The following is a 26112-nucleotide window of genomic DNA, read 5'->3' as shown; positions in this document are numbered from 1 at the left end:
AAGGAATGAAGCTTCGTCCTTGTACTGCGGACTGCGGTGGGGTGGGGGCTAGAGAGCGAGTAAGAATCACTGCTGATTTAACCCTTTTAATTTCACTGCACTACCACAAAACACTACCATAAGACACCCATAGAACTTCTCGGCAGTCCATAATATATTGGTGCCTTGGCTTTAAGGGACACAGGGCTTACAGTCGGGAGTAGGGGCTTAATTTCCTGGGGAGGGACCATATTATCCAACAGGGAGCCCCCCTGTTAATCTTCAATTTGCTATATATATCAACCACTCAACTTGAAGCAGGTAAATCTTTTACCAATCTTTCAATTACACTGATAATCAAACAATCTCTTACAAGTTTCCTTCTAAAACCAGGCACTAGATTTCACTTTCAAATTCCATACAGTACTTATTGCTTTAAACACAAATCTCTCAGCGTGTACTAAACCAAGGACAGAGAAAACTTAGAATGCAATACATGGCCCCCCTTCCTCTGGCCCACAGCACCGAGGGGAGAAAAGAGGAGAAATGACAAAGGAGTCGCGCAGCGGTCCGCTCCCCCCTCCCATCTCCTACACAGCGCTGATAAGAGCTCCGTATCTAACACGGTACCAAGATATATTTCTTTCCTGTATCAGTATCTTCTAAACAGAAACAGATTACAGCAGTTTTCAGACTTAATTTCTACGAAACCTTCATCACACAAATTCAAAATCGTCTTTTTCTTCCATAATATAAACATGATTCTCCTTTAGAGCTAAATATCCTTACTAGTTGTGCATAATACCGACGGCCTTACGGTTTTATTCCACTGGGTCTCTCTGTCCCCCGCTGGGACAACCCAAAAACGCGGTACTCAGTGAAAGGAGGAGGGCGTCTTAGACTTTCCCTCCGGACACCCCTGAACATATTTAAATCAATATATTCCTGAGTTACGCATCCTACCCAATCTTCGATCACCTCACCGCGCCTGATTCTAACAGTGATCAGGAATTCAGGATATTTTGACTGTAAAGAGAATTACATCACTGGTCAATCCGGGGTGTCCGTCCCTTATGAGGTACGGTTCGAGCACTGGGCACCCAACGGAACTACACCTCTATATGATTCCACCCAAAAATCATCCCACCTCCGGGGACAAACCTCAGATCCTCTTTGCAGCAACAAACACAGGAAAACCACACCAAACGGTCAGTCTGGACAGTATAACTGCCAACTTACCGTGGTTGTTGTGGGGGATGATCAGTCCCAATTTTCCAGTGCCTGTGTCCGGTCCGAGGATCCTTTGTCTTGTTGTCCTCCGGGGGGCAGAGGCGTTCCTGCTTGGAGCCCCACATTCTCGGGCGCCAACTGTTGAGGGAGGATCTAAATTGATCCTTCACGGTTAACTCAGTGATTTCCAAATTAATCTACAGGGCATTGCCGGCAACTGAAAATGACCAGACGGAGACATGTGTCTCTGTATGGGGGATCGAGCTGATCTCTGGCCCCCGTTTTATTGTGTATAAGTTTTGATAGTCATAGAAATTATACTTCAACCAATCAGCATAAGAACACGCTCACAGTTCTTAACCTATAAGAATGCAGGAAAAACTTTACCCATAAGAATACAGGAAAAATGGAAACTACAGATATGGTCATGTCTTTTTGGCATAGTATGTGTTTTTCTAACAGATGCCTCAGTCTTGTATAGTGATACACCCCCGAATCTATTATCTGGCTTGAGTCAGAAGACTCAAGGTCTTTATACCAGTTATGAACCATAGCCTAGTTGCATACCAGGCTTGTGAACAACAAGATAAAATTACTTCATGGCAGCTGTAACCTTTTACCTAATTAAATAACAGAATTTATCTTTAAGCAACAAGAAAATGGAGTCAAAAACACAAAATGGAGAATCTAGAACAAAATGGAGAACCTTTCATAATTTGTTCCTTCAGAGTGCCAAGTGAAGGAGTAAGACCTGCACAAGAGAAAGTGGTGGCAGTGCAAGAATGACCCACTCCTAAGACAGGTGAAAGATGTACGAGCATTCCTAGGGCTTAGTGGCTATTAGCAGTGATTTGTGAAAAGCTTCACCCGTATAGAGAACCCGTTGCTGGAACTGCTGAAGGGATTGTCAGCCTGCTTGAAGAACTAGACCTTTCAGTGGGTAGAACGGCAAGAAGAAGCCTTTCGAGCTTTGAAAATGGCCCTCACCAAAGCCCCATACTTGCTTATGCTGATATTTCTTAGCCATTCATCCTTCACACGGACAGGAGTCTACATGGCCTGGGAGCAGTCCTGTCACAGGTACAAGGAGAAAAAGAATGGGTGATAGCCTATGTGAGCTGGTCCCTACATGATTCAGAGCGAAATCCGGGCAATTATAGCTCCTTCAAGTTGGAGCTCTTGGCCCTGGTATGGGCCATGACTGATAAGTTTGTGGAGTACTTATCCAGATTAGAGGTTCTGATGAGAACGGACAACAACCCTTAGCCCACCTTGAGAATGCAAAGCTAGGGGCCCTGGAGCAACGATGGGTGGCCCGCTGTTGTGAATTTGGATTCTGAGCTCCCCCGGTGGCTACTGGTGGTATTGAACTGGTGTCTTCATCTTCTCTGTTCACCTGTTCCCATCAAGATGTGGGAGTCGCTATATAACCTTGCTGCTCTGTTAGTTGCTTGCCGGTCAACAATGTTATCAGAAGCCTCTCTGTGCTTGTTCCTGCTCCTAGACAACTACTAGATAAGTTGGACTCTTGTCCATGTTTGTTTTTGCATTTTTGTTCCAGTTCACAGCTGTAGTTTCGTTACTGTGTCTGGAAAGCTCTTGTGAACAGGAATTGCCACTCTGGTGTTATGAGTTAATGCCAGAGTTTTAAAGTAATTTCTGGATGGTGTTTTGATAGGGTTTTTAGCTGACCATGAAAGTGTCCTTTCTGTCTTCTGCTATGTAGTAAGTGGACCTCAAATTTGCTAAACCTATTTTCATACTACGTTTGTTATTTCATCTTGATTCACCGCCAATACATGTGGGGGGCCTCTGTCTCCTTTCGGGGTATTTCTCTAGAGGTGAGCTAGGACTAATATTTTCCTCTGTTAGCTTTATTTAGTCCTCCGGCTGGTGCTGGGCATCTAGAATCAACGTAGGCATGCTACCCGGCCACTGCTAGTTGTGCGTTAGGTTTAGTTCATGGTCAGCTCAGTTTCCATCTTCCAAGAGCTAGTTCCTATATATGCTGATGCTATGATCTCTTGCCATTGAGATCATGACAGTTTGACCGGCCCACTAAAGGGTTAAAATCCTTGGCTGAGTAAGGAGAGAAATAAGTAGTCTGCTGAAATTTTTTTTTTTTTTTTTTTCTCTCCTTTGAATGGCTCTGTGTTCACCTGTTTGCAATGGATCTTCAGAGTGTAACTGCAGGTTTGAATAATCTCGCCACAAAGGTACAAAATTTGCAAGATTTTGTTTGTCATGCACCTGTATCTGAGCCGAGAATTCCTTTGCCGGAATTTTTCTCGGGGAATAGATCTGGGTTTCAGAATTTTCGAAATAATTGCAAATTATTTTTGTTCCTGAAATCTCGCTCTGCCGGAGATCCTGCACAGCAGGTCAGGATTGTGATTTCCTTGCTCCGGGGCGACCCTCAAGACTGGGCTTTTTCATTGACACCAGGGGATCCTGCGTTGCTCAATGTGGATGCGTTTTTTTTGGCCTTGGGGTTGCTTTATGACGAACCTCATTTGGAGCTTCAGGCAGAAAAAACTTTGATGTCCCTATCTCAGGGGCAAGATGAAGCGGAAATTTACTGCCAAAGATTCCGTAAATGGTCTGTGCTTACTCAGTGGAATGAGTGCGCCCTGGCGGCGACTTTCAGAGAGGGTCTCTCTGATGCCATTAAGGATGTTATGGTGGGGTTCCCTGTGCCTGCGGGTCTGAATGAGTCAATGACAATGGCTATTCAGATCGATAGGCGTTTGCGGGAGCGCAAACCAGTGCACCATCTGGCGGTGTCCACTGAGAAATCGCCAGAGAGTATGCAGTGTGATAGAATTCTGTCCCGAAGCGAGCGGCAGAATTTTAGATGGAAAAATGGGTTGTGTTTCTATTGTGGTGATTCTACTCATGTTATATCAGCATGCTCTAAGCGTACTAAAAAGCTTGGTAAATCTGTTTCCATTTGCACCTTACCGTCTAAATTTATTCTATCTGTGACCCTGATTTGCTCTTTGTCATCTATTACCACGGACGCCTATGTCGACTCTGGCGCCGCTTTGAGTCTTATGGATTGGTCCTTTGCCAAACGCTGTGGGTATGATTTAGAGCCTTTGGAGACTCCTATTCCTCTGAAGGGGATTGACTCCACCCCATTGGCTAATAATAAACCACAATACTGGACACAAGTAACTATGCGTATTAATCCGGATCACCAGGAGATTATTCGCTTTCTGGTGCTGTATAATCTACATGATGATTTAGTGCTAGGATTGCCTTGGCTGCAATCTCACAACCCAGTCCTCGACTGGAAAGCTATGTCTGTGTTGAGCTGGGGATGTAAGGGGGCTCATGGGGATGTACCTGTGGTTTCCATTTCATCATCTATTCCCTCTGAAATTCCTGAGTTCCTGTCTGACTATCGTGACGTCTTTGAAGAATCCAAGCTTGATTCGTTACCTCCGCACCGAGAGTGCGATTGTGCCATAGATTTAATCCCGGGTAGTAAATACCCAAAGGGTCGTTTATTTAATCTGTCTGTGCCTGAACATGCTGCTATGCGTGAATATATAAAGGAGTCCTTGGAAAAGGGACATATTCGTCCATCGTCATCTCCCTTAGGAGCCGGTTTTTTCTTCGTGTCAAAAAAAGACGGCTCTTTGAGACCATGTATTGATTATCGGCTTTTGAATAAAATCACTGTTAAATATCAATACCCATTGCCGTTGCTGACTGATTTGTTTGCTCGCATAAAGGGGGCCAAGTGGTTCTCTAAGATTGACCTTCGTGGGGCGTATAATTTGGTGCGAATCAGGCAGGGGGATGAGTGGAAAACCGCATTTAATACGCCCGAGGGCCACTTTGAGTATTTAGTGATGCCTTTTGGTCTTTCAAATGCTCCGTCAGTTTTCCAGTCCTTTATGCATGATATTTTTCGCGATTATTTGGATAAATTTATGATTGTGTATCTGGATGATATTCTGATTTTTTCAGATGACTGGGACTCTCATGTCCAGCAAGTCAGGAGGGTTTTTCAGGTTTTGCGGTCTAATTCTTTGTGTGTGAAGGGTTCTAAGTGTGTTTTTGGGGTACAGAGGATTTCCTTTTTGGGATATATTTTTTCCCCCTCTTCCATTGAAATGGATCCTGTCAAGGTTCAAGCTATTTGTGATTGGACGCAGCCCTCTTCTCTTAAGAGTCTTCAGAAATTTTTGGGCTTTGCTAACTTTTATCGTCGATTTATTGCTGGTTTTTCGGATATTGCTAAGCCATTGACCGATTTGACTAAGAAGGGTGCTGATGTTGCTGATTGGTCCCCTGATGCTGTGGAGGCCTTTCGGGAGCTTAAGCGCCGTTTTTCCTCTGCCCCTGTGTTGCGTCAGCCTGATGTTGCTCTACCTTTTCAGGTTGAGGTCGACGCTTCTGAGATCGGAGCTGGGGCAGTGTTGTCGCAGAAAAGTTCTGACTGCTCCGTGATGAGGCCTTGTGCCTTCTTTTCCCGTAAATTTTCGCCCGCTGAGCGGAATTATGATGTTGGGAATCGGGAGCTTTTGGCCATGAAGTGGGCTTTTGAGGAGTGGCGCCATTGGCTTGAGGGGGCCAGACATCAGGTGGTGGTATTGACTGACCACAAAAATTTGGTTTATCTTGAGACTGCCAGGCGCCTGAATCCTAGACAGGCGCGCTGGTCATTATTTTTCTCTCGGTTTAATTTTGTGGTGTCATACCTACCGGGTTCTAAGAATGTTAAGGCGGATGCCCTTTCTAGGAGTTTTGAGCCTGACTCGCCTGGTAACTCTGAGCCCACAGGTATCCTTAAGGATGGAGTGGTATTGTCAGCCGTTTCTCCAGATCTGCGGCGGGCCTTGCAGGAGTTTCAGGCGGATAGACCTGATCGTTGCCCACCTGATAAACTGTTTGTTCCTGATGATTGGACCAGTAGAGTCATCTCTGAGGTTCATTCTTCTGCGTTGGCAGGTCATCCTGGCATTTTTGGTACCAGGGATTTGGTGGCAAGGTCCTTCTGGTGGCCTTCCCTGTCACGAGATGTGCGAGGCTTTGTGCAGTCTTGTGACGTTTGTGCTCGGGCCAAGCCTTGTTGTTCTCGGGCTAGTGGATTGTTGTTGCCCTTGCCTATTCCTAAGAGGCCTTGGACGCACATCTCGATGGATTTTATTTCAGATCTGCCTGTTTCTCAGAAGATGTCTGTCATCTGGGTGGTGTGTGACCGTTTCTCTAAGATGGTCCATTTGGTTCCTCTGCCCAAGTTGCCTTCTTCTTCCGAGTTGGTTCCTCTGTTTTTTCAAAATGTTGTTCGTTTGCATGGTATTCCTGAGAATATCGTTTCTGACAGAGGGACCCAGTTCGTGTCTAGATTTTGGCGGGCATTCTGTGCTAGGATGGGCATAGATTTATCTTTTTCGTCCGCTTTCCATCCTCAGACGAATGGCCAGACTGAGCGGATTAATCAGACCCTGGAGACATATCTGAGGTGTTTTGTGTCTGCTGACCAGGATGATTGGGTTGCTTTTTTGCCATTGGCGGAGTTCGCTCTCAATAATCGGGCCAGCTCTGCCACTTTGGTGTCCCCGTTTTTCTGTAATTCGGGGTTTCATCCTCGATTTTCCTCTGGTCATGTGGAATCTTCGGATTGTCCTGGAGTGGATGCTGTGGTGGAGAGATTGCATCAGATCTGGGGGCAGGTGGTGGACAATTTGAGGTGGTCCCAGGAGAAGACTCAGCTTTTTGCTAACCGCCGTCGTCGTGTTGGTCCTCGTCTTCATGTTGGGGACTTGGTGTGGTTGTCTTCTCGTTTTGTCCCTATGAGGGTCTCTTCTCCTAAGTTTAAGCCTCGGTTCATCGGCCCGTATAAGATATTGGAGATTCTTAACCCTGTTTCCTTCCGTTTGGACCTCCCTGCATCCTTTTCTATTCATAACGTTTTTCATCGGTCATTATTGCGCAGGTATGAGGTACCGGTTGTGCCTTCCGTTGAGCCTCCTGCTCCGGTGTTGGTTGAGGGTGAGTTGGAGTACGTTGTGGAGAAAATCTTAGACTCTCGTGTTTCCAGACGGAGACTCCAGTATCTGGTCAAGTGGAAGGGATACGGCCAGGAGGATAATTCTTGGGTGAATGCATCTGATGTTCATGCCTCTGATCTGGTTCGTGCCTTTCATAGGGCCCATCCTGATCGCCCTGGTGGTTCGGGTGAGGGTTCGGTGCCCCCTCCTTGAGGGGGGGGTACTGTTGTGAATTTGGATTCTGAGCTCCCCCGGTGGCTACTGGTGGTATTGAACTGGTGTCTTCATCTTCTCTGTTCACCTGTTCCCATCAAGATGTGGGAGTCGCTATATAACCTTGCTGCTCTGTTAGTTGCTTGCCGGTCAACAATGTTATCAGAAGCCTCTCTGTGCTTGTTCCTGCTCCTAGACAACTACTAGATAAGTTGGACTCTTGTCCATGTTTGTTTTTGCATTTTTGTTCCAGTTCACAGCTGTAGTTTCGTTACTGTGTCTGGAAAGCTCTTGTGAACAGGAATTGCCACTCTGGTGTTATGAGTTAATGCCAGAGTTTTAAAGTAATTTCTGGATGGTGTTTTGATAGGGTTTTTAGCTGACCATGAAAGTGTCCTTTCTGTCTTCTGCTATGTAGTAAGTGGACCTCAAATTTGCTAAACCTATTTTCATACTACGTTTGTTATTTCATCTTGATTCACCGCCAATACATGTGGGGGGCCTCTGTCTCCTTTTGGGGTATTTCTCTAGAGGTGAGCTAGGACTAATATTTTCCTCTGTTAGCTTTATTTAGTCCTCCGGCTGGTGCTGGGCATCTAGAATCAACGTAGGCATGCTACCCGGCCACTGCTAGTTGTGCGTTAGGTTTAGTTCATGGTCAGCTCAGTTTCCATCTTCCAAGAGCTAGTTCCTATATATGCTGATGCTATGATCTCTTGCCATTGAGATCATGACAGCCCGCATGGTGAAGTATCATGACAAGATTGTTTACCGGGCCAAGGCCGAGAATACTCATGCCGACGCCCTCTCCAGGGTGACACACTAACGTCCTGGCTGTGACCGAGATGAGGAGCTTGAGGCTGAGAAGATTCCTGTAATCCGAAACCTGTCCACATCGTGGGTGGCAATGCAGGGACAAATCAAGGAAGAGTCTGAAAATCAGATACTGGGGCAGTCCTGAGATGACTGGATCCAACTCCATCAGATGGACAAGGAGACTGCTCAACTGAGACAGTGGGTGGCATTGAAGCAACTTCCTAGTTGGAGGGAGAGGAATGCACAGTCCTCAGGCGCCCTGCGGATTCTAGGACAGTGGGAACGACTGCATGAGAGATGGATTGTAATATTGGAAGGTGCAACTGTTGCAAGAAGAAGTAGTGACTTGGCAAGTAATGCTCCCGGAGAAGTCGATCAAGATGGTGGCCACCGAAGGCTCATGAGCGAGGGGCTCACTTCAGTGCAGAGAAAATGTTCTGATGGCTACAGAGATTGGTGTATCACCCATGAAAAAAGGAATGCGGTGGAAGATGCATGCCAACAGTGCAGAAGCTGAGCTGGCTAAACCCCCAGAACAGCGGGCTCCAACACAAACAATTGTTACCTCCACCCCTTTGGAACTCTTGATGATTGAGTATCTGACTGTAGGACCAGCGCATCTTGGCTAAGAACATTGTCTGGCGATGACCGACCACTTCACCAAATTTGCCGTGTTAACTCCAACTAGAGATCAGACTGCCAAATCAGCTGCACAGGCTATCTGTCAAGATTTAATAGGCATGTGACTACCCAAAAAGAATCCACTCCGATCAAGGTGCCTGCTTCCAGGGGTGAATTATGGAAGAACTACACTGTTTGTACCAAATTGGGAAGTCCTGAACTACTCCCTAACACCCTCATGGGAATTGGGCCTTTGAGCTCTTCAATCGAACATTAATCCAGATGTTACGCACTTTGGATGAAGACTGGAAGATATGGTGGCCTGAGTTTGTGGCAGAGCTGGTGTGGGAGTACAACAACCGAGTGCACAGCATGACCGGGTTCACGCCATACACATTATTGTTCGGGCGAAAAGGACGAGAGATTACAGAGCTGGAACTGGACCCGGAGGAGGACTACCCACGGATGGAGGAGTCTTCTTGGGTTAAGGAACATCGGGACCGATTGCAGACTCTCCATCGACTGGTGCAGATGAAGTTTCAGGAACTTAAACACCATGAAGCACCACCTATTCGCAGGACAGCTCTGAGTCCCGGGGACCGAGTCTTGGCCTGGAATAACCAGCCCCGGGGAAAATTGGAAAGCTGGTGGAAGCGGACTCCACACCGAGTGACACGATGGGTTAGTCCCGATGGTCCAGTGTATGAAGCTCATCCTGAAGAGGAGGAAGGAGCACCCACTAGAGTAGTCCATCGTAACATATTTAGACCCTGCTTGTCCAAAGAACCCAAAAATAGTGGAGAGTTGTAAAAGCCTGGGAGGTGCTCCCAGCTCTGGTCCCAAACTTCGATGAAGAAGAGAGCGAGTTAGCTTCGTGCCGAAGGCTCAATGATGTGCTGCCTACCCCCCCATCCCCGGGGAGATGAACACCGAGTCGCCCACATTGGAAATCGCTAAAGCAGCAGACCCACCTGGTCAGAGCATCTCTTTACCGCCCACAAGTCAGCCCGAACTACGTCAGCCAGAGCGAACCACAGCTGGAGTGCCTCTCTCCTGTTATGAGCAAGATCAATTTATCTGGCAAAGAATTATCCAAGAAGTTGAGAAGTGCAAACGACTGGTGAAGGAGCTCTCGCCCGTGGAATGGTGAGCTAAAGGAAGGCAGGGATGTAGAAGGGAAGACCGAGGCTTCCAGAGCTGCTGAAACACTGGATCCGGAACTGCTGGGGTTGAACCTCCTGTTCCTGGGGGGAACAAGATTGCAGCTGGAGCGAGTCAGTAACCAGGATGAAAGGGGTGTGCAATCAACTGAGCATCGCAGTACAGACATCCGGGTGTCGGCCAATATCCAGAGAGGCGCATGCCGAGTAACACATTGCAGTGCAGCCCTTCAGGTCACAGCGGCTGCTTAAGGAGACCCGTGCCGAGAGGAATCTTGTGGGGAGCTCTACTCTCTTACTCCACAAATATATGGACTAGGGGCTCAACGGGTAGAAATGGAGACCGCCCGCTGCCGCCAGAAAAAGAACCGTGTGCTAGGTGAGGACGCCAGCAGACATTACACCGAACACCGTCGATATTCTGCGATCCACGGGGCCTTCAGAGAGTGACCGGCTGCGGAGTCATGATAAGTGGAACCATTAACAAGCGACTGTTTAGTTAACCAGTGTTTATTCAGTTTTACGTTTGTACCATTTGCTTACCCTACTATCTCCCTGTGAGTTTTCCGACTGTTAAATAATTAAATATATTTTATCCCTACTCTGCAGCATCTGTGTCTGTACTGCTACATACTTAGGCAGTTAACTGGTTCATGCAGCTTTACATGAACACCCGAGCCTTACACTATGGCTGGTCCAAATAACTAAAGCAATTGTTACCATCCACCTCTCGTGTCTCCCCTTTTCCTCATAGGTTGTAAGCTTGCGAGCAGCAGGGCCCTCATTCCTCCTGGTATCTGTTTTGAACTGTGATTTCTGTTATGCTGTAATGTCTATTGTCTGTACAAGTCCCCTCTATAAGTTGTAAAGCGCTGCGGAATATGTTGGCGCTATATAAATAAAAATTATTATTATCTGTGCTACTGCATCCCAGTGCCTGCTTATTACAATTTCATGGGGTTGCACAAGGACTAATCATTGACTAGCCATCAAGGGACCTCATGACACTGAGAAGACACATTAGAGACTAGACTTCACATGAGCACATGATGTCAGGGTGATGCATTGCAGTGACTAGACCTCAGGTAACGTCATTGTGTCGGGGCAACACAAGTCATGACATGTTGATCCCTAGTCGGCGAGGAGGACTGGTGGTACGTGAGCAGAGACTGGCTTTGGCAAGGTGAGTATCATCTTTTTTAATTTTTAACTCCTGTGGGAACCTTTAACTTCCAACAAAATATTGGCTAGCTATCTGCAATATTACTCAGTTTGTGTTATATTAATCACCCAAAATTCAGATTCATGACTTATACATTTATTGTTAGAGTAAAAATTACTTTAGCTCAAAGTTTCTAGGATTCAGTTTATGGCCGATGTGAACAGAAGAAACACAAAGGCATGTGATTACCAATAATCTCTGGGTCTTTCCCAGAATGTTTGTATATTTATACTAGAGACGAGTGGATCAGGCAAAAATCGAATTTGCATGTTCATGCAGATTTCCCCAGAAAATTAGATTTGCAGAAAATTTATTCTCTGCAAATTTAATCTTCTTTTTTTATGCTCTCGAGTCCCTCTAGGCTCTACAGCATAATAAGTGTAGAATGTGAAAAATAAAATAAAAACATTATACATATACTTTACTGCTCACCGCTCCCGCTCCTCTGTTTATTTTTACTTTAGTAGTTCAAAAAAATAGCAGCCATTACCTGTCATTTATCTGTAACTGAGCGACAATGCATTGCAAAATTTCTATATTATGGCAAATGTGGATTTTTGCTAAATTTCAGTACAATTTAGGTTCTATTTATATTTATTTTCTCATCTCTAATTCATACCATTCATTAATGGGCAATCCATACATAAATTTAGGAAGTTCATACATGATAGCAGAAAGCAGAATTAATAGCTGTTTGGTCCCAATCCTCACCAGTTCTCTGCTTCAGTGCTCCCCTGAAACCTTGAACACTCAGCAAAATTTAGCAGGTCTGAAGACATGAACCCCTTCCTTACGCTAACAGTATATGTGTGTGTTTCTTTATAAAGGAAATTGCAGCATCCTAACATAGTGAAGTGCCTAGCAGCCACAGAGAGGGATGGAGCCATCCTACTGGTCTTGGAGTATATTCCTGGTGCAAACCTGCACGACGTCCTGCACAAGCAGGAATGTCCTATAAAGGTATGAGTTGCAGCACAGATCAGAGCCATTAATCTGCTTCATCACTGGGATGACTATATGGCTGCCGTCACACTATCAGTATGTGGTCAGTATTTTACATCAGTATTTGTTCTGTCCTCACTAAATGAGGCAGGCTCATGTAGCTATCCAGTCAGCTAAACCGCTATACCGGGTCCAATAAGGAGACTGTGGTTGAGTCTGTTCTTTATTAAACGTAGTGGTATATTGATGCGGTGAAACTGTGAACAATGATATACATGGAATCAGTACATGGTATAGAACGATACATACTACACATGATAAACGTTATGCATTACATTTAGAAGGCTAGTAACTGAACTAGGAGTGCAACTGGTTAAGCTAGGCTAATATAGAGCAGAAATATCTACAGAGAGCATAAAGACATACCAGCAATGCAATCGCAAGGGGGATGAAGTGTAAGCGTCTTCCCTGGAAGGCAAACTAGAAGAAGTGAAGGAAAAATGGAGGTAAATGTAGGCTGGGCTACCATAATGCATTGCAAGGGAGGAGAATCAGACATAAAAAATGCAGAACAGAAAAATAGAACTGTCAACATGACTCTGACCGCTAGAGGGAGCCAAAGCACTACAAATAAAGGTATGAATATATCAATACTGTATACTGAGAACTGCAATTATGCAACCAAATAATCGGGGGTAACAAATTAGATGGCGGAGACAGAACACTCCCCGTCTGACATCAACGGATGTCACTACTCCTTTCTTCCGAAGGCAACAATAGGACCAGTTCAGATACCGGTCTGGAAAATGTCTTAGGTTCATTCCCTTTGGTCATCCTTAGTTCAACTTTGCGGACATTGCCATCCTTGCTGGTGAACGTTGCGGTAACTAGACCAAGTGGCCACTGGTTCCGGTGAATTTGACAGTCCTTCACAAGAACAAGGTCACCTACGTTCAGATTAGGTTTAGTAGATTGCCACTTCGTACGTGGCTGCAGGGTAGACAAATATTGTTTGCGCCACCTGTCCCAGAAAGTATTTGCAAGACCTTGTACCTGTCTCCATTGGCGCTTGTCCAGATTGTGGTAATGTTGTACGATTAAGTAGGCAACATGACATTTTCCGGGAAATATAAGAGGGAATTTCTCCACAAACTCCATCTCAGCTTCTTTGAGTCGGCCCCCTACTCTCAGTAGGCCACTGTTGTCGATGAATGGGTCGAGTTTTCTCAATACGCTGCTCATTGGTATTGGAGCTTTGTTAATGAGACATTGGATTTCTGCAAAGTAGGTTTCTCTTTGAACAGTGAGGATGATGTGATTTCTAGAGAACTCTAAGTCAGAGGAAACATAGGTATTTTTACAAAGATGCCAACCTTTACATTTTTCTGTGCCACAAGTTCTGGTGGTCCTGAATGAGCGAGCTATATGAGTCAGGCAGGTAATAGCTCGAGTAAGTGACTTCCAACTTGAGAATCTGTCGAACCTGCAAGATCCAAACTGGATAACAGAGGTCATTGTATGAAGTGTAGACACCTGAGGGCGGATTTCAGCATCTGAGTCCTCTCCTACTAGTTCAAAGGTGTCTGGAAAACATTCCTCAATGTACAATAGTTTTGGTCCTGAGAGCCACGTTGTGCTTCCTAGTCGACTTGCGTCAACTGCTTTAGTTGCATGATCTGCAGGATTCTGGTCCGTGGGTATGTAATGCCACTGCTTTGGATGAACTGCTCTCCTGATTCGTAGCACTCTGTTATTGACATAAAAGTAGAATCGCCTGGTTTCGTTGTGGATATATCCCAAGACTACTTTGCTGTCTGAGTAGAACTTGGCCTGTGTAAGGTCGATATCCATTTCGGATGTGATGAACTCTGCTAACTCAACGGCTAGGACTGCGGCACAAAGCTCTAACCTGGGTATAGTGTGCTCTGGTTGTGGTGCGAGTTTGGCCTTTCCCATAATGAAACCAATGTGGCACTGACATTTGGAGTCTACAGTTTTGAGGTAGGCAACAGCGGCAATTGCTTTGACGGAAGCATCTGCAAATACGTACAGTCTTTGGCTCTGTATCTCAGTAGATGGCACAGGGGCGTATGGTCTTGGCACATTCAGGTTGGAGAGGGCTGCTAACGAGTTCTTCCACCCTTCCCACTGGATCCTCTTATCAGGTGGCAGAGGTGCATCCCAGTCAGATGTTTCCCTAGTTAAGTCTCTTAGTAGGGCCTTGCCTTGTATAGTAACAGGAGCTGCGAAACCCAAGGGATCGTACAGACTGTTGATGGTAGACAGGACGCCTCTGCGTGTGAAAGGCTTTTCTTCCTGGTTGACCTGAAAGGTGAAAGTGTCTGACTGTAGATTCCAGAGAAGCCCGAGGCTGCGTTGCATTGGTGCGGGGTCTGACCCCAGGTCCAGGTCTCTGAGACCATTACATAGGTCCTGAGAAGGGAACGCTTCCATGAGTTCTTGGCTGTTTGAGGCTATTTTATGAAGCCTAAGGTTCGAGCAGGCAAGCATGTCCTGGGCTCTCCTGAGAAGACTGATGGCAGTCTCATTTGAAGGCATGGCTTTCAGACAGTCGTCAACATAAAAGTCCTTTTCTATGAATTGTCTGACATCTGCTCCGAATTCTGCTTCTCCTTCCTCAGCCGACCCTTTGAGTCCGTAAATGGCGACTGCAGGGGAGGGACTGTTGCCAAAGATGTGCACTCTCATGCGATACTCTGTGACTTCTTTAGTGGGATCATTGTCTCTGTACCAGAAGAATCTTAGAAAGTTCCTGTCTCTCTCTCTCACAAGGAAACAATGGAACATTTGCTGGATGTCAGCGATGAAGGCAATGGAATCCTTGCGGAAGCGCATAAGTACTCCCAGCAGTTTGTTATTGAGGTCTGGTCCTGTCAGTAGAATGTCATTCAGGGAGACATCATTAAATTTAGCACTGGAATCGAACACGACTCTAATCTGGCCTGGTTTCTTAGGGTGGTATACTCTGAACATAGGTAGGAACCAGCATTCTTCAGAGTCTTTGAGAGTGGGAGCTAGTTCTGCGTGACAGTTTTCAAAAATCTGTGACATGAAGGAGAAAAAGTGATCTTTCATCTCTGGTTTCTTTTGCAGATTACGTTTGAGAGAGGAGAAACGCTGTAATGCCTGATTTCTGTTGTTCAGTAGACGTGGTCTGTGGGTTTTGAAGGGAAGAGGTGCGACCCAGCTGTTGGTCTCATCTTTAACGAGTCCCCTGTCCATTACCTCTAAGAACAACTTGTCCTCTACCGACATTGCCACTTGGTTGTCCTGCTTAGTTCTCTGGAAGACTGTGCCCCCTAACTGATCCTCACAGCTTCCCGACACTATACTGCTGTCATGAGTAAAGTCTATTAAATGGTTGGGCAGTTGGATGCTGTGTGGCAGTTCCCTGACATGGAACTCATTGTTACAAGGTTGAAACAGAGATGGTCATCCTTTCTCCAATGTTTTTGTCAGCATACTTGTCACAGAAGATGGGGCGTGCATGCGTCCCAAGCATACGTTGCCAATTATGACCCATCCTAGGTCTAGCTTTTGGGCATAGGGAGCATTGTGGAGTCCATTGATATGACGTCTCACTTTATGAACCTGCAGGATATCTCTCCCCAACAGCAGAATTATCTGGGCCTGATGGTCGAGTTCCGGTATAAGGCGTGCTATTTGTTTTAAGTGAGCGTGATGGATTGCTACATCTGGCGTAGGGATTTCAGATCTGTTGTCTGGGATCTGGTTACATTCGATGATCGTAGGTAGTGGTAGGCAGAATTGTCCGTCTAATGACTCGATTTGGTAGTCTGTAGCTTTCCTGCCTGCTGTTGTCACAGTACCTGCACACGTCTTTAATGAGTAGGGAGTGCTTGGCCCTTTGATGTTGAATAGGTCAAAGAACGTTGATCTTGCCAAGGATCGATTACTTTGATCATCCAAGATAGCATACAGTCTTACAGCTTGGTCTCTATGGCCTTTTAGGTATACTCTGACGAGGCATATTTTTGAGCAGTACCTACTGTCTATTGTCCCTTTGCAGACCTCGGTACATTGTGAAATGATCTCTGGCGTAGCTGTATCAGTTTTCCTTTCCTCCCCACCATGCTCACTGTCAGCTGGCGTGTTTTGTGCACTCCATGGAGCCGGGCCAGGGTGTAGAGCAGTGTTATGGTCTGTGGTGCCACATTCTGTGCATTTTACACTGACCTTGCAATCCTTGGCGAGATGAGTTGTGGACGAGCAGCACTTGTAGCAGATACCGTTTTCTTTCAGGAAGCTTCTGTGATCTGGCATAGATGTTCCTCTGAAGGCTCTGCATTTCAGGAGAGGATGAGGCTTCTGATGAAGTGGGCACTGCTTGTCAGGGTCCTGCACCTTTGTCTCTGATTGGGAGCAGCCAGCAGACCTGTAATTAGAACCTGGAGAAGAAACATAAGTCTTGTGTACTGCCACAGATGTTCTGCGTGGATTTGCAGGTGGTGATGGTGTGGCATATGGCATTGCAAAGTCAAAGCTGGGATCGTTTCTAATTCTCGCTTGTTGGTGTATGAAGTCTACAAAAACGGAGAAGGGAGGGAATGGAACACGGTGTTTGTATTTGTACGTGGAACCATGTGTGAGCCACCTCTCCTGTAGATTGTAGGGCAACTTCTGGACTATAGGGTTAACACCTCTGGCTGTGTCGAGAAATGCAAGTCCCTGTAGGTCGTCCTCGTATTTGGCAACTTGGACTTCCTTTAGTAGGTCGCTTAGCTCTCTAAGTTTCTGGAGACCTTTGTTAGAAATTTTAGGAAAGTCATCGATTCTTTTGAACAAGGCTCTTTCTATTACTTCTGCTGAGCCGTAACACTCATCCAGCCTCTTCCAGATCTCTTTGAGGCCGGTCTCAGGGCGGTTTATATTAATGTCTCTGATCCTTACTGCGTGTTTGACTGACTCTCCTCCCAGGTATTTGACTAACAGGTCTATCTCTTCCCTGTGTTGTAGCCCCAAGTCTCTAATGACATTTTGGAAGGAAGCTTTCCAAGCTCTGTAACCTTCAGCTTGGTCAGTGAATTTCATGAGTCCCTTGGCAACCAGTTCACGTCGTGTGAAGAACTTGGCAAATTCTGTCGTGAACCGATTGTCAGCGGAGTACACTGGTGATGGATCGCCCTGATAGTGATGTGAGGTGCGTTCATACCTGTTAGTGTCCTCGGGGTGGCGCCAGCCGGTGTCGTATTGCTTCGGTCTGACGTATGGTGTGTCAGCAGGGTGATCCACGTTGGTTACCTGATGAGGGGCTAGGTAGTCATTAGCAGAGTTGTTTTGTCTCACGTTTTCAAGTTTGTTTCTGTCCTGGAGCTGAGCCTCGTGATGACTCTCGCTCACTTCGCTGGAGACGTCGTATTAATAATAATAATAATAATAATTTTATTTATATAGCGCCAACATATTCCGCAGTCGTATTCTTGTTTTGGTACTGATTCAGGGTTATAGTTTGGATCAGGAAGTTCATTAACATACTGAGATGTGCGTTGTGGTGAGTCTTGTAGTGGAAACTCCAGACTCGACATACTGCTTTGGCTATGCAGCTTGGGGTTTTGTACGGCTTCTAGTGATTCTGCTTCGGCGAGGGCTGCGGCAGCTTCCCTTTTTGCTGCTAGGCTTTCTAAGGCAGCATCCACACGTGCCTTCTCTAACTGTGTCCTTCTCTCTTCATCATCTATGCGTGCTCTCTCTAAGCGTGACCTTCTCTCTTCGTCATCTAGGCGTGCCTTTTCTAATTTAAGTTGCATCTCTTGGTCAGCAAAGCTCGCTCGTATTTTGGCGGCTTCAGCATTTGCGCAGGCAATGGCGACCGCGCTGCTGATGGATGTTGTCTTTGAGGAAACGGAAGTAACAGATCTTGTTCTATGCGATTTGTGAGACATGGTGTCTTGGGAAAGTGCTTGGCTGTGCAGAGATTGCTGTAGCTGTATTTAGTCTCTGAGTAGCCGGTGACTTGAATCCCACTAGATGGATGGCTGCCGTTTCACTGTTCTGTCCTCACTAAATGAGGCAGGCTCATTGTAGCTATCCAGTCAGCTAAACCGCTATACCGGGGTCCAATAAGGAGACTGTGGTTGAGTCTGTGCTTTATTAAACGTAGTGGTATATTGATGCGGTGAAACTGTGAACAATGATATACATGGAATCAGTACATGGTATAGAACGATACATACTACACATGATAAACGTTATGCATAACATTTAGAAGGCTAGTAACTGAACTAGGAGTGCAACTGGTTAAGCTAGGCTAATATAGAGCAGAAATATCTACAGAGAGCATAAAGACATACCGGCAATGCAATCGCAAGGGGAATGAAGTGTAAGCGTCTTCCCTGGAAGGCAAACTAGAAGAAGTGAAGGAAAAATGGAGGTAAATGTAGGCTGGGCTACCATAATGCATTGCAAGGGAGGAGAATCAGACATAAAAAATGCAGAACAGAAAAATAGAACTGTCAACATGACTCTGACCGCTAGAGGGAGCCAAAGCACTACAAATAAAGGTATGACTATATCAATACTGCATACTGAGAAACTGCAATTATGCAACCAAATAATCGGGGGTAACAAATTAGATGGCGGAGACAGAACAGTATTTGTAGCCAAAACCAGGAGTGGAACAAATAGAGGAAAAGTATAATAGAAACATCTGCACCACTTCTGTATTTATCACCCACTCCTGGTTTTAGCTACAAATACTGATGTAAAATACTGACCAAATACTGATAGTGTGACGGCAGCCTAACTGTGGTAATTGCAGATGAGGAAAAATATTCATCAATTATCTACAACAAAAAACTTTCATAAATCTCTCTGACATGGAAGCACAGGTACAACTTAGATCATGTGCAATAATGTATGCAGATCCACAACTGTGTAAGTGTAGAAAGGGTGCGGTCTTATGTGTGTGATCACATGTCATTATACCAGTGATGTTATCTCCAGGGAGTGGGGCTGACAACCTCTCACACAAGGTATACAAGCTGGTAGTCAGTAGTGATGGTGATGGTGTCACAAGTTTACCACAACAGAGAGGAGCCAAATTACCACGGTGTCTGATTTCATGTACTAATGGGGTGTATTTAATTATTTGTACTAAATGTCCAGCTGGGGGTCTGTATGTGGGGGAGACAGCAAAAACCTAGAAAAAGGATGAATTCTCATCGTCACACAATAAGAGAAAAAATAATTAATCTGCCGGTAGCAAAACATTTTTGTATCCTCAGTCATAACATCATGGACATGAAATTATTTGTTTTAAAAGGTAATTTCAGATCTCAGAAAGACATAAGAATCTGTGAGTATAAACTCATGACGACCTTTGACACGCTCAGTGCAGGAATGAATGTGTCTCATGGATTTATGTCTTTTTACATCAATTAAAGGGACTCTGTCACCTGATTTTGGAGGGAACAATTTTCAGCCATGGGGGCGGGGTTTTTGGGTGTTTGATTCACCCTTTCCTTACCCGCTGGCTGCATGCTGGCTGCAATATTGGATTGAAGTTTATTCTCTGTCCTCCATAGTACACGCCTGCGTAAGGCAAGATTGCCTTGTGCATGCATGTACTATGGAGGACAGAGAATGAACTTCAATCCAATATTGCAGCCAGCGGGTAAGGAAAGGGTGAATCAAACACCCAAAAACCCCGCCCCCATGGCTGAAAATTGTTCCCTCCAAAATCAGGTGACAGAGTCCCTTTAAGGAATTTCCTCTTCAGACCTTCTGGGGTCATCACAACACAGAACCAGACCCATTCTGAGGATCATAAAACATTAAGACTTCCTTATCTATGAACTGTTCCAATATCTATGTCTATCCCTCTCACATGATAATTCTGCTTCACGTCACCTGTCTTATCTATGGCATTGTTTCTGAGCAGTATTGTGCATAAATATGTGATTCTTCAGAATTTGCTTTAGTCTTTTCCTGATGAAGGGACCTGCGTAGTCTCGAAAGCTGCAATTTGTTACCATCTTTTCAGTTAGCCATTAAAAGGTATCAACCACTGAAGACTCTCACATCTAAATAATTTTCATGCACTCCTGCACAGATTATTAGCACTTCACCATCATATGAAATGTTGCAGGTTTCCTCTAGAAGTGCAAGGGTTATTCTACTCATTTGAGAACTTATGAAGATTTCCTGCTTTGATGGTCTCAGTTGTTCAGTGTTGGACACTCCCCTCTGCTATATATACTCACCTCTGGCAATCTGATCTGAGATTGTCAGTGTTAGTTGCACAATTTCTGGTTCTGGAGTTGGATGAGCCGGTTGTTTAAGGAGGTGTTTGGTATGATATTCCAAAGACTGTTGCTTGACCATTCATCTGTGTGCATATCTATAATCTCTCCTATTTGTTTTTTCCTTCCTTTACTTCCCGGTGTTCTACTCTGTTGTTTGTGAGTGCATTTTGGTATGATTGGTATTTTTATTTATCTACGTCCATCTTCCCTTGTTAGTCTGATTTATGTATTTTTATACACTACAACTCCCCACTTCACTGGTTGGGGAGGGGACAGATAAGGGCTGGTTTAGAAGCTTAGCAAGGCACGTGGCCCTGGTATCCTCACCATTAGAAGTAATCTGGTGAGCAGTGATAGCGAGGGTGATTCTAGCTTTAGGGATAGGGAAGGAGCCCCCAACCCCGGGATACCCATCATCAGGGTGGTGACAGATATACGAGGAGCTGGTGCCGAATTATAAATTGTGCGGAACTTATGTGTGTCAGTTGGAAACAACTACTTATGTAACTGAGTGTAGGGAATTATAAAGTAATAGGATAATTGTGAAATTTTGGCTATATGGTCCCCTTCTTGGGTACATATCTGTGAGGCACAATCTGTTCACGTTCTGCTTTGTCTTTTGTATCTCCCAGTTGTCTGAAGCAGATAAAATATCCGTGTGCTTGGATGTACTGTCGGCAGTGGACTATGCTCATTCCAGAAACATCATCCATCAAGATATAAAACCTGGGAATATCCTTGTAAGTTGGTGTGACAGGGTGTGTGACAAAGCAGGCACAGACATTAGACCTGTGAACAATCAAACAACCCCAAAAAAATCCAGGGGCGCCACCTGACAATCCAGTTCAAAGGAAAATAAAACATTGGTCTTTAGAATAGTTCCTCAAAGCCAGCAGTGTAGGCAAGTCAACACAATACCAGGTGGCCGATGATCCCCAGTCTCTAATAGTCCAAGTAGTGGCACCAGGATCTGGCCACAGCACTTCCAAGACACAGTATCAACAACCAGAACCTAAACATGTGTCTTCCCTTTTTTACCTTCCTCTTGGGATCAGTCCCCTGGTTGAGTAGAGATACTTACATCCCAGTCCCTTAAACACCTGGTACATTAAATTCAAAGAGTGAAAGAAGGACCCTGAAGCCCAGTCTCATGCCAGTCTGTAAAGTTGTGTATAAGGGAGTAACCCTGCAGAGAGGAACAAAGACATACATATCCTTCACCAGATGCAAGACAAGGAATGCTAATGGAGGCCTAGTTACATTATGGTCCATGGAGGCAGACTGGGGATGACACATTGTTACAAGCTGGGGTCATCTCTCTTTTCAGGACTGACCTGCTCGGCTCTTTCTATTTTATATTTCTCTATAACAGATTTCTTCCCATTATATACATTTCTGTTCAGTAATGAAGTAACAAATCACAAGAAATAGGCAGGAGCTGGGCTCACAAGTTCTGTCAGTGCCCACTGGTGACGGGTAGGTTTATCCTTTGAGTCCCTCCCAAGCAGATTTTGTTAGGAGCAGAAGTCTGCCACTCAGTGCAGCACAGCGCCATACACACATTTATCACTACTTTCTCTCTGCCGGGTTTCCCACGCTGTCATTTGCATGATAGTGAAGGAAATACGGGCTCTGATTGCCAGTAAATTGTTACCGCCGGTCAGATCTCTGCAGGCCCATGCTGTCAGGTGTCAGCGTGAGCCCGCAGTGTGACTGTTACTGGCTTTAAAAAGCTTGATGACAGCATGGGAAACACCTAATGTTCGGGGAGCTATCCGTGTTCGGGGTCCATGCCCAAACACTTGGTGTTCAGTACGGACCCCGAACTTTACTGTTTGGATTTGTCCATCTCTATTGATAAAGTCTCATCAGCCATCATTAATTACTTTCTAAAGACAAAGTCATTTTCCGTCTCCAATACTCTTTATTCTATATACCGCTTAAGGTCTTGTAACTTTCTTCAGGAGACATTACTCTGCGGTTCCTCCGATGTAACAGTAGCTGGTGATGCTAGTACACCTACCCCAACCCTCAACACGTGAGATATTGGAACAATAGAAAACATGAGAAAAAGTAGCACTGACACAATAGTTCTGTTTCTCCACCACACAGCCTATTGTAAAAACCGTACAACCAGTCGTGTATATAAAACCCATGATGGCAACAACCAGTAGAATGTAACTCCACAAGGACAGGGTCCTCTCTCTGCTGTACCAGTCCGTCAGTGTAAATTTGTTTACTGTAAATTATATCTATAACCCTGTATGTAACCCCTTCTCATGTACAGCGCCATGGGGAATTGATGGTACTATATAAAAAAAAAATAATAATAATAATATTTATGCTTTAGATCAAAGAGGAAACCAAAAAGGCTCTTCTCACGGACTGGGGAGCGGCCAATATTCGCATCACAATCGACTCTACGATGGAAAGGTCTGAGAGGATTGGACCACAAGGAGGTGGGACTTATCTGTACATGGCCCCTGAGCGATTCTTGAACAGACTATCTCGTTCGACCAAGATGTCAGACATGTGGTCTGTCGGTGCCACATTTGTTCAACTGTTTACTAATCGACTACCGTGGGAACACCTGGAAGAGATGAATGAGCAAATCAGAAAGAATAAATTGCCTCGCACATTGGATTTTTTGCCCAAAAATGTGGATTCTATTATTAAGGGCAGTATGTCCTTTAAACCTGAACAACGTCTGACAGCCAACGCCATGCTGTCCGCAATGAAAGAGGTCAAGATAATGCCAATTAAGTTTCTGCCATTGGGATTTAAATATTCTTGATCTATAATTGTAAACATTTTTGAAATGATAAAAGAATCTTTTATTTAAATGAGAAAAAATAATTTAAAAAAATGTAAAAATCAATTGAAAATAAAGCCATTGTTTTATTGAAAATCTCAATGAATATAAAATCTGGATATTAACGAATAACTATTAACAGTGAGAAATTGTAATAATTTGTGTGCATCACTTCTATTGTAAGCCCGACATCCACAATTACAGGGTTTGGAAAGCATTATCTGTTTCTGAAGCCTACAGTACATTATGTTCCTTTGACTTTTATTATTTCTTTCTAACAATCAAAAGAGTCATTGTGAGCACAATGTTGTGTCTTATGAAGGATGGACATGACTAGATGTAGATTCCATCAATAATTCTGGGAATTGTTAGAGAAATCATTAACATTGTGGACTTGTTCACAACGGCATATGGAACGTTTACATTAGAGCATTAGATATTGCTGATGTATGAATGTGAAGCTTTATGGAAAGCTCCTGGCATTGAGTGATTGTTTGCTAATATCCTCTGGATGTAGAAAATTCTCTCACTAAAAGCAATCACTGAACTTTACAATAAATGTTAAATTACAAACTGAACTTTGATCTCTTTTGTGCACATTAATATTCGTCTTTTTAATCACCAGTAAAGAGTAAATCATTTGCTCGAAGGAAATTCTTTAGGATTTTATGGTCCCGCAGCTCAGATTTAGGAGCCTTCTGAACACCAGGTATGGCACAGTGTAAGGCTGGTTTCACATTTGCGTTTTTTGCCGCTGCGTTTTAGCACAAAAAAACGCATGCGTTTTTTTTCCCTATATTTAACATTAAAAACGCATGCTTTTTTTGCGGCAAAAAAAACGTATTGCTGTCTATGTAAACGCATGCGTTTTTAAGCACATGCGTTTGGTTGCGTTTTAAACGCATGCGTTTCAATAGAAAAAAACAAGAATACACACTGATAAGCCACCCCCTACCATCAAGGTGATAAAGGGATCCAAACCCTAACCCTACCCCTAACCCTAAAGCCAGTAATTCAATTGCCGGCTTTTCATTTCTCCTGCCTAAACCCGACATGATATGAGACGTGGTTTACATACAGTAAACCATGTCATATCCCCCTTTTTTTTGCATATTCCACACTACTAATGTTAGTAGTGTGTATGTTCAAAATGTCGGCGCTGTAGCTATTAAATTTAAGGGTTAAATCGCGGAAAAAATTGACATGGGCTCCCGCGCAGTTTTCTCCGCCAGAGTGGTAAAGCCAGTGACTGAGGGCAGATATTAATAGCCTGGAGAGGGTCCATGGTTATTGGTCCCCCTGGCTAAAAACATCTGCCCCCAGCCACCCCAGAAAAGGCACATCTGGAAGATGCGCCTATTCTGGCACTTGGCCACTCTCTTCCCACTCCCCTGTAGCGGTGGGATATGGGGTAATGAAGGGTTAATGCCACCTTGCTATTGTAAGGTGACATTAAGCCAGATTAATAATGGAGAGGCGTCAATTATGTCACCTATCCATTATTAATCCAATTGTATGAAATGGTTAAAAAAACACACACACAATATTGCAAAGTATTTTAATGAAATAAACACACAGGTTGTTGTAATATTTTGTTGCTCTCTCAGTCCACCTGAAGACCCTCGCTCTGTAACAAATTAAAAATAATAAACCAACAATATACATACCTTCCGTAGATCTGTAACGTCCCACGATGTAAATCCATCTGAAGGGGTTAAAATATTTTACAGGCAGGAGCTCTGCTATAATGCAGCTGTGCTTGTGCCTATAAAACCCCGGGGAATGAAGGTTATGTAGGTCAATGACCTTCAGTCGCGGTGATGCGCCCTTGCTGGATGTCCTCATGAACTGCAGCCTGGGAACTTTTTCCCATGCTCGACGTCATATGAGGACATCCAGCAGAGGGCGCATCACCGCGACTGAAGGTAACTATAGGTCATTGACCTACATAACCTTCATTCCCCGGAATATGTTGGCGCTATATAAATAAAATTAATATAAAATTATTATTATCTAACTTGATCACTCATGATGGCGGCACCCACCCCGTTGACTCTGGCGACCATTAATGTCGCTAGTATAAAGTCTGATGTGGTTAGATTTGCGGCCTTTGATTTTCTCACCCAGTTTGGGGCTGAAATTTTGTTTTTGCAGGAGACCAGGCTTACGGATATGGGGGCCATACGCAAAGCGGAGAGCGAGTGGAGGTGCAGGTCTTCGTACTGGTCTCTTGCGGCCGAGCCGTGTAGCGGGGTGGCAGTCCTTTTTAAGACTGCATCGGTTGAATGCCGGAGAGTTATCGAGGTAGAAATGGGGAGGTGCCTGGTCTTAGACATCTTCATGAGGGGACAGGAGCTTCGGCTCATTAACATCTATGGTCCGCAGTAAAATTGGGACCGTAAATGTCTCTTCCTGAAGATTAAGCCCTATCTTTTTACGAGTCGGCAGGTGGTCTTTGGAGGTGACTTTAACACTGTCACAAGGCTTCGTGATAGGGGAGGCTCCATTAACCGGCTGGCTTATGATAGTAATACTCTTAATAGCATAGCTAGTGACGCTCGCCTGGTGGATGTCCACATCCGGCACACCCCAGGTCACTGTGGTTTCACCTTTCATAGAGGTAATTGTAGGTCTAGGATAGACAGGTTTTTTTTTTAAAGGAGGAAGCCATCTCTTCAGCAGTGTCCGTTGTTGAGGTGGAGTTCTCCGATCACTGTCTGATTTCTTTTTCTCTGAATGTTTCAGAAACCCCTCGGATGGGAAGGGGACTATGGAAGCTGAATTTGTCCCTCTTGGAAGAAGCAGAGATAAGACAATCCTTTGAGGA

General features: G+C 44.7%; 1 protein-coding gene across 3 annotated transcripts in view; it reads left to right on the top strand.

The window, feature by feature from the left end:
* The window catches only part of LOC143785136 (serine/threonine-protein kinase dkf-2-like), a 372992-nt gene extending 349137 nt beyond the window's left edge, over positions 1–23855 (top strand). For all 3 annotated transcript variants that reach the window (XM_077273814.1, XM_077273815.1, XM_077273813.1), the window contains 3 exons: positions 12074–12206; positions 21106–21213; positions 22824–23855. In XM_077273814.1, coding sequence (XP_077129929.1) covers positions 12074–12206; positions 21106–21213; positions 22824–23267 — 685 coding nt within the window. In that variant the 3' untranslated portion in view covers positions 23268–23855. The remainder of the gene's footprint in view (positions 1–12073; positions 12207–21105; positions 21214–22823) is intronic.
* Positions 23856–26112: the final 2257 nt, after the last annotated feature.

The sequence above is a fragment of the Ranitomeya variabilis genome, chromosome 7 (genome assembly GCF_051348905.1).
Source record: "Ranitomeya variabilis isolate aRanVar5 chromosome 7, aRanVar5.hap1, whole genome shotgun sequence".
Classification (NCBI taxonomy): Eukaryota; Metazoa; Chordata; class Amphibia; order Anura; family Dendrobatidae; genus Ranitomeya; species Ranitomeya variabilis.
The sequence above is the reverse complement of the archived record's forward strand: the minus strand, read 5'-3'. Positions and strand labels throughout refer to the sequence as shown.